The sequence below is a fragment of the Hyperoodon ampullatus genome (assembly GCF_949752795.1).
Source record: "Hyperoodon ampullatus genome assembly, chromosome: 2".
NCBI lineage: Eukaryota > Metazoa > Chordata > Mammalia > Artiodactyla > Ziphiidae > Hyperoodon > Hyperoodon ampullatus.
In genome coordinates this window covers 4472142-4485736 of record NC_136915.1, presented here as the reverse complement: position 1 = coordinate 4485736, position 13595 = coordinate 4472142, and the positions used below count along the sequence as shown (strand labels likewise).

Sequence of the window (13595 nt, the reverse complement as noted above, 5' to 3'; positions counted from 1 at the left end):
AGCCCTCGGGCAGGAAGGTGGAAGCACGTGGAAACACGACCCTGCAGCCCCTTGTCTGGCTGTCAGAGCAAACACGCGGGAAGTTCTTTTTCCTTCTCTGGGAGCCACCGGGCCCTTTGGAGGACCTCCTGCCCCTCCCCGGGGTTGCTGCTGTTCACGAGTGACGTCCTTCCCGAGGCTCACCCGGCTGCTTCTCCCCTCCCCCCAGGATCATGCGGCCCGATGACGCCAACGTGGCCGGCAACGTCCACGGAGGGACCATCCTGAAGATGATCGAGGAGGCAGGGGCCATCATCAGCACCCGGCACTGCAACAGCCAGAACGGGGTGAGCGTCCCATGGAAGAGCCCGGGCCCTGGGGGCCTAGCGTCCCCTCTGGCGGTGCCGCACCCCTGTCTGCTGTCGGGTCAGGAAGGGAGTTAGGGTGGAGGCCAGGCCTGGAGCCTTCCCCGCCCCGGTCCCCGGGCCTCGGGGGTTTTGGGAAGCTCCGGCCCTGGACTGGGGACCCCTTGGGTTGGCAGTTGGTTTGGGGCTCGGTGAGGAGGGGTGGGGACCTCCAGAAACTCAGCTGAGAGCTGCCAGCTGCCAGCCACCTTTCCAGCCCTCCCTCTGTGTTCAGGGGGAGTCGGCTTCCTGAGCCCCCGGGGGCCCAGCCCCCCCCGAGCCTGCACGGGTGGCAGCTAATCCTGGGTGTCACGCTGCCTGGACCCGGACCCCTCCCCTGCTCCACTGACCCTGGGTCCACAGGCCAGTCTGGGCTCTCCCCTTGGGGGCTTCCGGGCTGCACAGGCCAGCGCAGACTCCTGTGATGGTGCCGGCTCTCCTCCCGCCCCCCAGACGGGGCCAGGCTGGTGGCTTTAGGCTTCAGGGCAGCTGCGGGGCATTCAGCCCGTCGTCTCCTGCCCAGCCCCCAGCCCTGCGGGACCTGCTGTTCTCTCTGAAGCCCCCCTCTGGTGCTGGGGGAAGGAGTCAGTCTTGTGCCCCAACTGCCAGCTCGGCACCAGGCAGGCACAGAAGCGACTCCAAGGAAGCCTGAGGGCTTGGGCACCTGGGGGCCTCGGCTAGCCACTTGCTGTGTCATTGTCCTCCAGGCCCAGAGGCCGATTCCACGCCCGCGCAGACTGTGTGCGCGTGCGCGTGGGTGTGCAGCACTGCACGTGTGTATGTGTGTAGAATGAACCGAGCCGGGGTGAGTGTGTGTGGGTGGACGTGGGCCTGGGGGCCTCCGCCTGGGGAGGAGTGGGAGTGGGTTGGGCTGGGGGCCCTCCATGTGAGGAAGGGGCTCTCCCGCCTGCTGAGAGTTCTCCCGTGAAGTTCCGGGGCAAACCCGGCCACGTTCAGAGAGCGCCCTCTGGTGGCTGTGAGAACAGGCCTGAGCCCGAGGGGCCGGGGCTGAGGTGGGGGCTGGGCCCCTGGTAGACCCTCCGAGAGGGAGACGGTGAGGGTCCCAGCCAGGCCTGGCAAGAGAGGCTGGACGCTGGGAAGGAAGAGCCCCAGGACTAGGGAGGGAGGGAGGCCAAGTGGGTGACAATGCCCTGGTAACCGCCAGGGTTCAGTGACCACCTAGGGTTTTGCAAAGCTCTGTAGCATTTAGCTTGTGTCGTCCTCACGACACCCCTTAGGGGTCGAGGTGGTTATTGTATTATCCCCACTGCACAGATGAGGAAGCTGAGGTCCAGAGAGCTTGGATACTTGCCCGAGGCCACATGGGGAAGCGGGTGGTTGGTCTGGGTCTTGAACCTGTGCTTTGAATCCCTGTTCATCCTCACTCCTTCCCCAGAGTGAGCCTGGGGTGCAGGTCTGACCTGTTGGCTGGGAGATGCCTCTGGGCTGGTGGCCCCAAGATAGCGATCTGGAATCGCAGGCTCAGGAAGGGGGCGTGAGCTCCAGGCAGCTCCAGGGGGCTGAGGCTGGCCTCTGAATGGCTCTGGGTGGGCCGGGGGCACTGCCATCCACATTCCCTTGGTGGTCTCATCCAGCCTGTGGCTTTAGTACCACGACACAGCCCCGAGGTCCTCTGTCCAGCTGGTGCCTCTTGGCTGGCTCCCTCTGGATGCTTAATCAGCCCTCGACCTGGATGGGCCCCAAAACACACTCGGGGCCCGCTCCCAGGCTGCTTCTCCCACGGCCTCCCTCTGCTCAGTTAATGACCTCTGGAGCCTCCGTTGACCCCCTCTTCCTCCCGCCCGTGGACCCTGGCATCCAGTCCTATCGGCTTCACCTTGTGGATAGTTCCAGGTCCGAACACTGCACACCAGCCCCACCGCCATCTGGGCCGAGCCACTGTCGCTTCCTGCCCAGATTGCCTAAACAGCTTCCTAGCAGGCCTCCCTGCCCCTGGTCTGCTCTCCAACAGCAGCCAGAGAAACCCGTCCTGTGTGAAGTCAGGGCACGGCTCCTACTCCTTGCCCTTGTCACGCCCCTGGGCCACACCAGCATTCCTGCCCCAGGGCCTTTGCACTGGCCCTTTCCCCCGCCTGGACCGCTCTTCCCCCAGAGACCCATGTGGCTCCCCCTTCCTTCCCGTAAATTCGATCTCCACGTCCCCGACAACCGGCTCCCTCACTGCTCCCAACTCTTGTCCACAGCACTGTCCCTCCTGGCACACAGCGTTTTGCTCATTTAGCTCTGGGCTGCTTCCCCCACTAGAATGTAAGCCCCACCAGGGCAAGGACTTTTGCCCGTCACTTCCCTGCTGGATTCCCTTAGCATCTAGGCCAAGGTCTGGAACGCAGTGGGCTCCCATTAGCTGTATGTCTGGAGTAGTTGTCTGCGGAGAGCTTCTGTTCAATGCACGCTTACGATGCACCAGTGACCGCACTGCGTGCTTGACCTTCCTTCCTTACCTGGGGAATCTCCTTAACCCCACTTTGCAGGTGGGGAAGCGGAGGCCTAGAAAAGTCATGTGGCTCCCAAAGGTCACAGAGCTGCATCCTCTGAGTGGACATCAGCCGAGAGGGCCTGGGTGGGTGAGGGTGCAGGTTCAGCTCAAATAACAAGAGCAGGAGGAGTTAACCCTTTCTGGACCTTGATCCCTATGTTTCTTTGAGAGCAGGGCAGCCCACCCCTCCTCTCCACACGGCGTCCGCTTGGATCCTGGCGGCAGTCACTGGTACCATTTATTATCTGTATTTTGCAGAGAGACCAGGTCAAGAGCTAGTACCAGAGCTGGAATTTGAGTCCAGGGCGCAGACCTGTTTTCTCTGGCTCTGCTTCTGAAGCTGCTGTCCCGGCTCAAAGCTCCGTGGCCCCTCAGGAGCCCAGGCCCGTGGTTTTCCAGGCATCTGTGCCCAACGGGCTAGTGCAACTCAGGCTGCCTTCGGGAGCATGGCAGAGGGTGCTTCTTGGGCTAGATGCTGATCAGAACCCTCACGGCTGCTTCCCGGGTCGGGGCGGCTCCTCCTAGTTTACGCCCCGAAGCAGGGACTTACGGGTGTGTCTGAGCCCCTGGGAGCCACAGACACCTACAACTCGGAGACGCTCACACTGAATAAACATTTGTCATCCTGTGTTTTGAATTTCTGGGTCACACAGGTCTTTATAGAGTGCCTGGGGTGGCCCGCTAGGTCTCGGGAAATGGCAGCGCTCAGTCAAGTTGGAGCTGCCTGGGTCCCAGCCTGTGCCGTCCACACCCAGCTGGACATGGATTCAGCAGCAGCCTCCAGCTCCCCCGGGGTCTCCCTGCCCTCCCCTCTGCCTGGGGTGTCCGCACCCCACACCTTCTCCTGCCTGACACCTCAGCATCCAGGTCTCAGCCCCTCACCTGCAGCTGCCCCTCCCACATCGGCACCTGCACCCCACTTCCCACACCCCACACCCCACACCTCACACTGCCCTCTTCGGAGCACCGGCCACGTGCTTATCTGTCATCCATCCCCCAACCAGACCCCAGGCCAGGGGCAGGCACCGAGTGCAGGGCCTGGCTCCATAGATGCCACCACAAGTGAAGGAATGCCTCTGTAGCCTTAAAAAGGCTGGGGTCCATCTAAGGCTCAGATGTTTAAAGGCACAAGAAATGAGCTGCATTTCCATTTAAAATATTAACGTATAGGGGTGTTACCTGTGTGCGGACATATCCATTCCGTAGTTTAGCCACCCTTCAACAAAGACAGCTGCTTTATTTCGTTTTGGGTCTTGCAGGCGGAGCTTGGATAGTTGCAGAAGTGGCCCAGAGGCTGGCCCCGCATTCTTGCCCCGCTCCCTTCGCACTTGCCTTTCCAGCTTTCTGCCAGTGGGTGGCGCTGTAGCCACACAAATGTACTTGGGGTGACGCCCAGCAATTCCCTCGCGTTGTTTTAGCTTCAGGGGTGACACGTCTGTGTGGGGCGGGGGTGGGGGGACAGGGCCCCGGCAAGTCAGAGGGGGGACGCCACAAGCTGCGCTTGCCTGCTCAGCTCGTGCTCTGCTGCGTTGAGAGCTGATTCCAGGACATTTATAGGAACAGAAACCATCAGAGGACCCCCATGTGTCTGAGGATCTCGGGGGAAGGGGTGAAGATGGAGGTCCCCAGGCGTCCCTCCAAAGAGGCAGGTTCTGCGGGTTTGGGGCGGGTCAGGGAATTTGCATGTTTGCCAGGTGTCAGGTGAGTTCTCGCGCAGGTGGGAGAGCTGTGCGTTGGTGCCACAGGTGGTGGCAGGTGGCCGGCGGGAAGAGTGCAGACATGCCAGAGCTTGAACTGACTTGTCACCTACAAGCTTAATATCTCCAACCCCTGCAGAAGGGATGCTGTGAGGACCAGCTGGAAAAGTGAAGCCCAGCGCTGGCACGGCGCCGACAGGCCCTCGAGAGTGGGCCCGCCTGCTCCCTGCTCCCCACCCAGCCCAGGGGTACCCGTGCTGTCCAGTGTCCTAAAAACCCTGATTGGTTTCTGGTAGAAAGTCCAAAAAGTGCCGGGTGCTGCGTTTGGCAGTGAAGATCCACGGTCCTGTGGATAATTAGATAAGATTGTCTCTTGTGTCATTCGGTTAGCGTGGATGAAAAGGAAGCTGATTCCATAATATATGAAGAATTCATACAACTCGACAACAAAAAATAAACAACCCGATTAAAAAATGGGCAGAGGAACTGAATAGACATTTTTCCAAAGAAGACATACAGATGGTCAACAGGCACATGAAAAGATGCTCAGCATCACTAATCATCCGGGAAATGCAGATCAGAACCACAATGAGATATCCTCTCACACCTGCCAGAATGGCTGTTATCAAAAAGACAGCAGATAACCAGAGTTGGTGAAGATGTGGAGAAAAAGGGGTCCTCATGCACTGTTGTGGGAATGTAAACTGGTGCGGCCACTGTGGAGACCAGCCTGGAGGTTTCTCAAAAACTAAAAATAGAGTTGCCATGTGATCCAGCTATTCCACTTCTGAGTATGTATCCAAAGAAAATGAAAACACTAATACGAAGTGGTATCTGCACCCCTGTGTTCATGGCAGCATTATTTACAGCAGCCAAGACATGGAACAACCTAAGGGTCCATTGATGGATGAGTGGATAAATAAATTATGGTATACACGCGTACACAAACACACAATGGAATGTTACTCCGAGGTAAAAAAAAAAAAAAAGATGAAATCTTGCCATTTGTGACAACATGGGTGGTCCTTGAGGGAATGATGCTATAAGTGAAATAAGTCAGATGGAGAAAAACAAATACCTGATGATTTTGTTCATAGGTAGAATATAAAAGACAAAAAATAAACGAACAAACCGAAAACGCATAGATAGAACAAGGCAGTGGTTAGCAGAGGGGAAGGGGTGGGTGGGGGAGTGGCCCAGGGGCAAAATGGGTAAAGGAATCGACTGTCTGGTGACGGATGGAAACTATACTTTTGGTGGTGAGCACGCTGTAGGGTATACAGTAGAAATATAATGTTACACAGGAAACTTACACAATGATATAAACCAATGTTACCTCAATAAAAACTAAACGTAAAAAAAAAACCCTGATGTTCAGTGCTGGTGCGGGAGTGCTGGGGCCACGTCAAGCACTCTGCCCTGCCGAGAAGCACTTTGGGAGCACGTACCGAAATGTTTGTCCCTTCCGCCCTGGAAACAATCCCCAAGACTGAAAAAGACTTAACTAAAAGGACCCTCATCACAGGGTTATTTATAATAAGAGACAACTGAGGTTGATACAAATCTAACAACAGAAGAATGTTTTATTTGGCCGTTAAGAAACATCTTTGCGATGGAGTATCGTGAAGTGGCAGTCGTAGAAAGTGTCAAGAAAAGAAATGAGGAAGCAAGTCCCTCACTTTCATAGCGTGTGAGCTCCCAGGTGGATCCCGCTGGACCCCACGTGCACGTGCTGCCTGGCTGCGTCCATCCAGTTACCAAGGGGTCCTGGGTGGCTGGGGACATATACCCTTTTGTTCCTTTTGAATTTTGAGTCATGAGAATGGTTGCCTAGTTGAAGGATAAATAACATTTAAAAAGAAGAACTGTGATTTCTAAGAGCTTGTCACAACATGGGCAGATTATTTTTCCTCCTGTTGAGTGAGAAAAGCAGATTGTGAAAGTGTATATTTAGTGCTTGAACAACACGTAAGACTATATATGACAACTATACATGACTGTAAGTGACAACTATCTGTGACTAACACTGCAAAACAAGGAGCCAGACAGCCAAACAAGTGAACCAGTAAAACCCCTGTTCTTGGGGCAAAAAGCCTGGAAAGAAAGATCCCAAAATAGAAACCGTGGTTATCTCTGGATGGGAGGAGGGATCTTCCCTCCTCTGCCTCCTTTTCTGTACTTCCCAAATTTTCTATAATAAGTATGTATGCCTTTTTTCACGGTTCATTATACAAGTAATACGTATCTTTTGTAGAAAAGTCAGAAAAAAGAAACAGGCCACTCGTAACCCCACCACTCAGAATCGCCTGTATCAACTGCTTTGCCGTGTTGCCCTCGGGCAGTGCTTCATCTCCTGGTTTTGCATATAGGAGTGTGTGGTGGCAATAACTTGCGTTACTTTAACAGTGGGGAAAAAACCAAGGGCCGTTTTGGGGGAGCGTGTCCAGGGTGGGGCCTCGTGGGAGGCTGACCCGCCTCTGGTCTTTGCAGGAGTGCTGCGTGGCCGCCCTGGCCCAGGTGGAGCGCACGGACTTCCTGTCGCCCATGTGCATCGGCGAGGTGGCCCACGTCAGCGCGGAGATCACCTACACCTCCAAGCATTCGGTGGAGGTCCAGGTCCACGTGATGTCCGAAAACATCCTCACAGGTAACTTCCTCTTGCTGAGCCCGCGTGCGGGGTTGGGAACAGCGGTGACAGTAGCAGTAAGGCAGCAGCCGCAGCCCACGTCCGTTGAGGGCTGACTGCCCCTGGGTGGTCCTAACACTGTCTGTGGGTGACCTCCCTGCATTTCCACCTCCACCTGTGTGCAGGGACTTCTGCCGTCCTCGCTTCGTTTGCAGACGGGGAAACGGGGGCGCAGACGAGTTAGGCAACGAGCCCAGGGTACGGCCCCCCTGCCTTCCTGGGGAGGAAGGGGCCTGGCGGCCAGCGGGTCTGGGCAGAGGGTGGGAGCGGGCTGGGAGGGCACATGCCGCCCTCCGGCCCCCCTGCCGTCTCCCCAGCCCCCACCTTGCCCTTCCCTGCACGGTGGAGCTGCTGCCCCTTGGAAGACGCTGCCCTGGCTTCTGCTGTGCTCCCCTGGGCCCCGCAAGCCAGGCCTAGGCTGGAGCTCCCTGGGCGAACCTTTGACTCTGCTTTGATCTGAATATTCTCTTCCTCAGAGTGGTAACCATGGAAACCCCTTCTCACCCTCCCACTGGGCACTGCAGGGGAGTGTGGCTTCGGTTCACAGTCGCTGCTTTTTATAACGGAGATGCTGATGAGGCAGGCAGGCCCCTCGGGCCCCTCACTGCCCACTGCCTCGTCCCAGGCCACCTGCTGTCTCACCCAGAGGAGACTCCGTGCTCGTTCTAGAGGCAGGAGCTGCCTGGGTCCTTGTGCCTCCTCCCGATGCCCTCTCCTCGGCCGTGGCTGCCTGCAGAGCGCTGTGCTCAGAGATCTTTAAGGGGCTCCAGGCTTCACGACACGGGCCAGGAGCTCAGTTATTCATTTGGAGCATTGCGGTGACCGCAGCAGGCCCAACCACTGCACAGTGAACGATTTAGCCGAGCCGCGGCCTGGGGTTGGGGGTGGGGAGTGGTCAGTGGGCTTGTGCCCCATGTCCTGCATCTGTGGCCTGAGCCCGGTCTTTGGCAGGCAGCTCTGGCATCGAAGGGACCTTGGTTGCTGGTCTCGGGCTGTGGCACAGAAAGGGGTCCTCTGGCCCTGACTTCCCACATTGGGGCTGGCAGCCCACTGGGAGGAGGCCCAGTGCGGTGCGGGCCCCTCCCCCCCTCCGCCCTCCACGTGACCCAGCCCTGCTGTCCTGGGCTGTGCTGGGGGTTGAGCCTCCCTGCTCCTGACACAAGAGGGGAAATGGCCGTGCTTTCCCGTTGGCTCACGACAGCCGCGGACTCAGTCACTGATGAGTGAATGAATGAAGGAGTGGATGAGTCAGGAAGATTGGGGCCTCCGCGCTGCGGGGAGCGGGCAGAGGGCCTTGTCTACAAGGACGTGCCCCAGCCCACTTTCTGCGGGGTCCCCCCTCTGGGGGCAGGAGCGGGCAGGAGGCAGGCAGTGCTTGCCCAGGGCTGTGGTGGCGAGATGACAGCCCCCGCCCTGCAGTCAGGATGCTCTGCACCCGCCAGTGTCCCCAGCCGCCCTGACCCTGAAGGATGGACACGCAGAGCCTGAGCTGCCCCGAGAAAGAGAGAAGTGGCTGAGGAGCATGGGCTTCCGGGACAGTGGGGCGGGCATTGTGCACGTGAGAGGGACCGAGCTCAGGGCAGGGGGGCGCCGCCCAGCACTGCCAAGCTTTTCGAGACGGGGGTGGGGGGTGGGGCCCGAGGCCCCGGGAAGACCCCAGGGCCGATCACAGGATGGGAACGGTGAGACCTGGAGCCCTGGGGCTGTGCCTTCTCTACACGTCTCAGTCACCTTGCCTGCCTTGCCCTGGAGCCCCTGCTGAAGGGCCGGGCGCCCCCTCCCTTACTCTCACATCCGGGTGCCCCTCTCCGGGTCTCAGCACCATGTCTGTGCATCTCTCAAACTCTCTCCATCTTTCCATGTTTGGATCTGTGTGAGTCTCTTTTACTCTGGGACCCCGTGTCTCGAGGCCTTCCTGTCTTGATGCATCTCTGCCCGCGTGTCCACGAGGATGGGAGCCCTACGAGGGCAGGCCATGTGGCCGCCTGGTCCAGGGCAGTCCCAGCGCCCGGGGCAGGGCTGCCCAGCAGGTGCTCTGGGAACACGGGCCGGGTGGGCGGGTGGACTCGGACAGGTGGGGAGACCGGGCTGGGCGGACAAACAGGCGACCAGGCTGAACCCGGAAGCTGTTCGTGTGCCGTCTCCGTGTTTCGAGACCCCAGGGGGCAGGGCCCCCGCTCTGTGCATCCCCCTCGCTCGGGGCCTTGCCGCCTGTCGTGAGGCAGCCGGGCGAGCATGCTCCCAGGCAGACAACCCGCAAACCTTTGCTCATTCATCTCCGGCAACTGTCAAAATATTAAGCTAACTGGGACGTGATTGCTGCGAATCACTCCAGAAAATAGCTGGGAGCTCTCAAGATTTCAGAATAGATGTTTTTAGCGCTGCACTTGTCTTTTGATGGTTTTATTAAATGATAAAGTACAATTAGAGTGTTTTGCCTCATTTGCTCCACGGTGTTCATTTGGGTCTGGAGGAGGGCCACTTGGGGTTTCCATGGAAACCAGCTTGTCAGGCTGGCTCTAGCTGAGTCAAACAGGAAATCTTTATTCCCCAAAGCAGGTTGTCAGATTCACTCTCAGTCAAAGTGCAGTGAAGATATTTTTCCGTCTTATTTGCCTGTGGTCCTGGTGGTGCCGGGGAGCCCGGGCGGAGCGGCGGACATCCTGGCATGAGGAGCGGGCCTGGGCGCCAGGGGCCTCACCCTCTTTCTAATTGACCCGCCAGGGCTTGGCTTGGTCCTTGGGGCTACGTTTAAGGGGAGGAAATTGAAGCCCCAGGTTCGCCTTGGGAAGGCAGGTCAGAAGGAACTGGTGGGAAGTGAGTCACTGAGGGGGACTTTAGGGCGAGCCCCCCGCCCCCGGGCTGCTCCTTGCTTCTGCACGTCCTCTCTCTGTCCTGCAGTTCTCCTGTTCGCCGCTACACTGGGAATCGTCCATGTCGAAGAGGCAACTTTTAAAAGGCATCCTTTTTTTTTTTTTTTTTTTTTTTTTTTGCGGTACGCGGGCCTCTCACTGTTGTGGCCTCTCCCGTTGCGGAGCACAGGCTCCGGACGCGCAGGCTCAGCGGCCATGGCTCACGGGCCCAGCCGCTCCGCGGTATGTGGGATCTTCCCGGACCGGGGCACGAACCCGTGTCCCCTGCATCGGCAGGCGGACTCTCAACCACTGTGCCACCAGGGAAGCCCTAAAAGGCATCCTTGCAAACACTTCTCTGAAATTACTGGGACCTGGGAGGTCTGGGTCTGTACTCAGAATGGCGTCGAGTTGCTGTGTGAGCCTAGGCAATCCCCTTGACCTCTCTGGGCTTCAAGCTCCTCCTGTACAAGTGAGGGTTGTGGACCAAGTGATCTCCAGGCTCTTCTGGCCCATGGTTTTCAGCCCAGACAGGCCTCCCGCCCTGACGGCACCACTCTGTCCTGAGGCTGGGCTCAGCGCCCCAAAGAAGGTTCTGTTTCCTGTCCTTCAGCCCAGAGCAGAAACCAGCAGCCCACTGCCCGCTCTCAGCCCCCATATGGAAGCTTCTTCATTGGAGCGCTGAGTCACCAGCAGCAAAAGTGTCTGGTGTGACGCCTCCCACCTGGAAGGAGGTGGCCCTGGGGAAGGGAGGGGCCACGGGGGCTGGAACTGTGATGAGCCGACCCCACGGCTGTGCTCTGGGCTGTGGCCCCGCTGCCTGGATGGGCTCTGCCTCCACTGCCCCTCCACCTCAGGTCCATGAGCTGCTTCCTGTCCAGCCGGAGCTCTTCTTGGTGGCCAGTCTGCCCCTCCCCACAGCCCTTCCCTCCCTCTCACTCCAGAGGCTCCCGGGAGGCCTGCCTGGAGTCGGTGCCCTCCAGGTGCGGGCCTTCCAAGTTAGAAAGTGCTAAAAAGCTGACAGGCCCAGGCCGCCCAGGCTTAGACCGCGTGACCTGCAGTCTTTCCAGCAGCCTCAGGGTGGGGGCAGCATGCTGGCGTTGGGGGTCCCCAGGCTGGGGGCCACGCCTCTCCCCGGTCTGTGCCCACACGTGCACCTCGCGTCTGAAGAAGGCCTTGGGGGTGGGGGCCAGATGTGGCATCGGCCCTGCCTGCCCTGTGCCCGGCGCCCTGCCGGCTCCCAGCCATCTCTCACGTGTTTGTCTTCTCTGAAGGTACCAAAAAGCTGACCAATAAGGCCACCCTGTGGTACGTGCCCCTGTCGCTGAAGAACGTGGACAAGGTCCTGGAGGTGCCTCCGGTGGTGGTAAGGAGGCCCCTCCCACTTCTCCCGGGTGGGCGGCAGGGGCCCGGGTCCTAGGAGAGCAGCATCGGGCGGGGCGGGGCCGCAGCAGGAGGCGCAATGGGAAGGGGCGTCCCTCCTGGGATCCTTCATGCTGGGAATGCCAGTGGGGGCTGGCCTGGGCCCCGCGGACACCCCTCCCGGAGGAGCCTGGCCGGAGGGAAGGTGGGTGACGGGGCTGTGCCGGGCGTCCAGTCCTGGGGGCACAGGCTGGGACGTCTCTGCTTCAGCCCCGCTCTCTCCCCCTGCCGCGTCTGCTCCCTGCCTTGGTTCCTCTGATTTTGGTTTTGCTGTGGACAGAGGCATCTCTGGGTGAAGAGACTTGGCCATGTTCACTCCGGGGGGCCCCGCTGCAGGCAGGCTCAGGGGACAGACGTTTGGAGGGGGCACATTGGGCTGATAGAGGGATTTAGCTCCTTCCCTAACGGCACCCCACTCCTCCTCGTGTGGCTCCCCTGGCCCTGGATGTCCCGAGGACAGGCCTGAGCGGCTCCCCCGGAGGCCTGGTGCTGTGCTCTAACCCCTGTGAGGGAGGGCCGTTCTCAGAGGGCCGGGGCCTGGCTTAGCAGGGTCTGCCCTCAGGGAGATGTCTGTAGAAGAAACTTTTAAGAATCATAAAACTGGGAACCAGACAGTTAGGAGCTGTATAGAGCAGTAAAAGGTCCCCAGCCTTTTTGGCACCAGGGACCGTTTTCGTGGTAGACAATTTTTCCGTGGAAGGGGGGTGGATGGATGGCTCAGGCGATAATGCGAGCGATGGGGGCGGCAGATGAAGCTTCGCTCGCTCACCCGCCGCTCACCTCCTGCTGCGCGGCCTGGCTCCTAACGGGGTTGGGGACCCCTGGAATAGGGCACACGGAGGAACGGTCCCTGTCCCCTGTCCCCTCCCCCCCACTGCAAGCCCTTCCCACCCCATCTCCCCGCTGCGCAGCTTCCTGAGGCCCTGGGTCACTTGGGACGATGGGGGGCTTGCTCCGTGTGCTGCTGCAGACGTCGGCCCAGGGGCGTTCCCTGCCCTCTCCCTGTGCCAGCTCACGTCTGACCTGGGACCCTGCCTGGCCTCCGTGGACGCAGTCCAGGCTCCGGCGGGGTGTTTCCTGGGGGCGACCAGCTGCTGGACTCCAGCTGCTGTTTAGTCTAGACTTTAAAAAAGCATCTTGGGAGCAGGAGCTCTCTCCATGCAGAACAGGAAGTGTGCTTAGACCTTGGTCTGCATCGGGTTGGTGGTCCAGGGTTTGGTGCCCTGAGGGCAGGGCGGTAGTGCCAGGAGCACCAGGCCAGCATCGGTGCCACCTGTCCCTCCACGTGTGAGGAGAGAGGGGCGCTCAGGGCCAGGGTGTGAGCCGGATGGTTCCCACGCTTCCCACCTGTTTGAGCTTCCTGGGGCTGCTGTGACACAGTCTGGGGAGCTTAAACAACCGAGTTCATTCTCTCCCATTTCTGAGGCCAGAAGTCCAAAATCAAGGCATGGGCAGGGCTGGGCTCCCACTGGAGGCTCTGGGTGCGGGGGAATCCTTCCTGCCTCTTCCAGCTCCTGGGGCCTGCAGGCATTCCTTGGCTTGTGGCTGCATCACTCCAACTTCTGCTTCTCTTGTCATCTGGCTGTCTTCCCGTGTGTGTGTGTGTCTTTGTCTGTCTGTCTGTCTGTGTGCGTGTGCACGTGTCTTAACTAATTACACCTGCACAGACCCTAGTTCTCAAAAAGGTCACATGCACAGGTCCCACGTGGACAGGAATTTTGACAGGACGCTGTTCAACCCAGAGCACTGGCCTTCAGTCCAGCCCACCTCTCTCTCTCTCTCTCTCTCTCTCTCTCTCTCTCTCTCTCTCTCCCTCCCTCCAGCTCTCTCTCCGTCTCTGTCTCTCTGTGTCCCCCCACCCCGCCCCCATTCTTCCTGGAGCTGCTCTCCTCTCTGCTGCTGGCAAGATGGAAACTGCATCATTTTCAAGCAGCACTAACTGAGGGGTTTTCAAACCCAAGAAGCAGGCGTGAGTCTGAGGCGCAGTGACGGTTCCCTTTAGGGATTACAAGCGTGCTAACCCCTGCTTTCATCTTTTCCCACTAAGCACTTGGTGTT

General features: G+C 59.1%; 1 protein-coding gene across 1 annotated transcript in view; it reads left to right on the top strand.

The window, feature by feature from the left end:
• The window catches only part of ACOT7 (acyl-CoA thioesterase 7), a gene marked incomplete at its 5' end in the record, with an annotated part of 94414 nt that overhangs the window by 18677 nt on the left and 62142 nt on the right, over nt 1–13595 (top strand). Inside the window, 3 exons of the mRNA XM_079697964.1 lie at nt 209–326; nt 7068–7224; nt 11390–11481. Of these exons, the coding sequence (XP_079554090.1) occupies nt 209–326; nt 7068–7224; nt 11390–11481 (367 nt within the window). The remainder of the gene's footprint in view (nt 1–208; nt 327–7067; nt 7225–11389; nt 11482–13595) is intronic.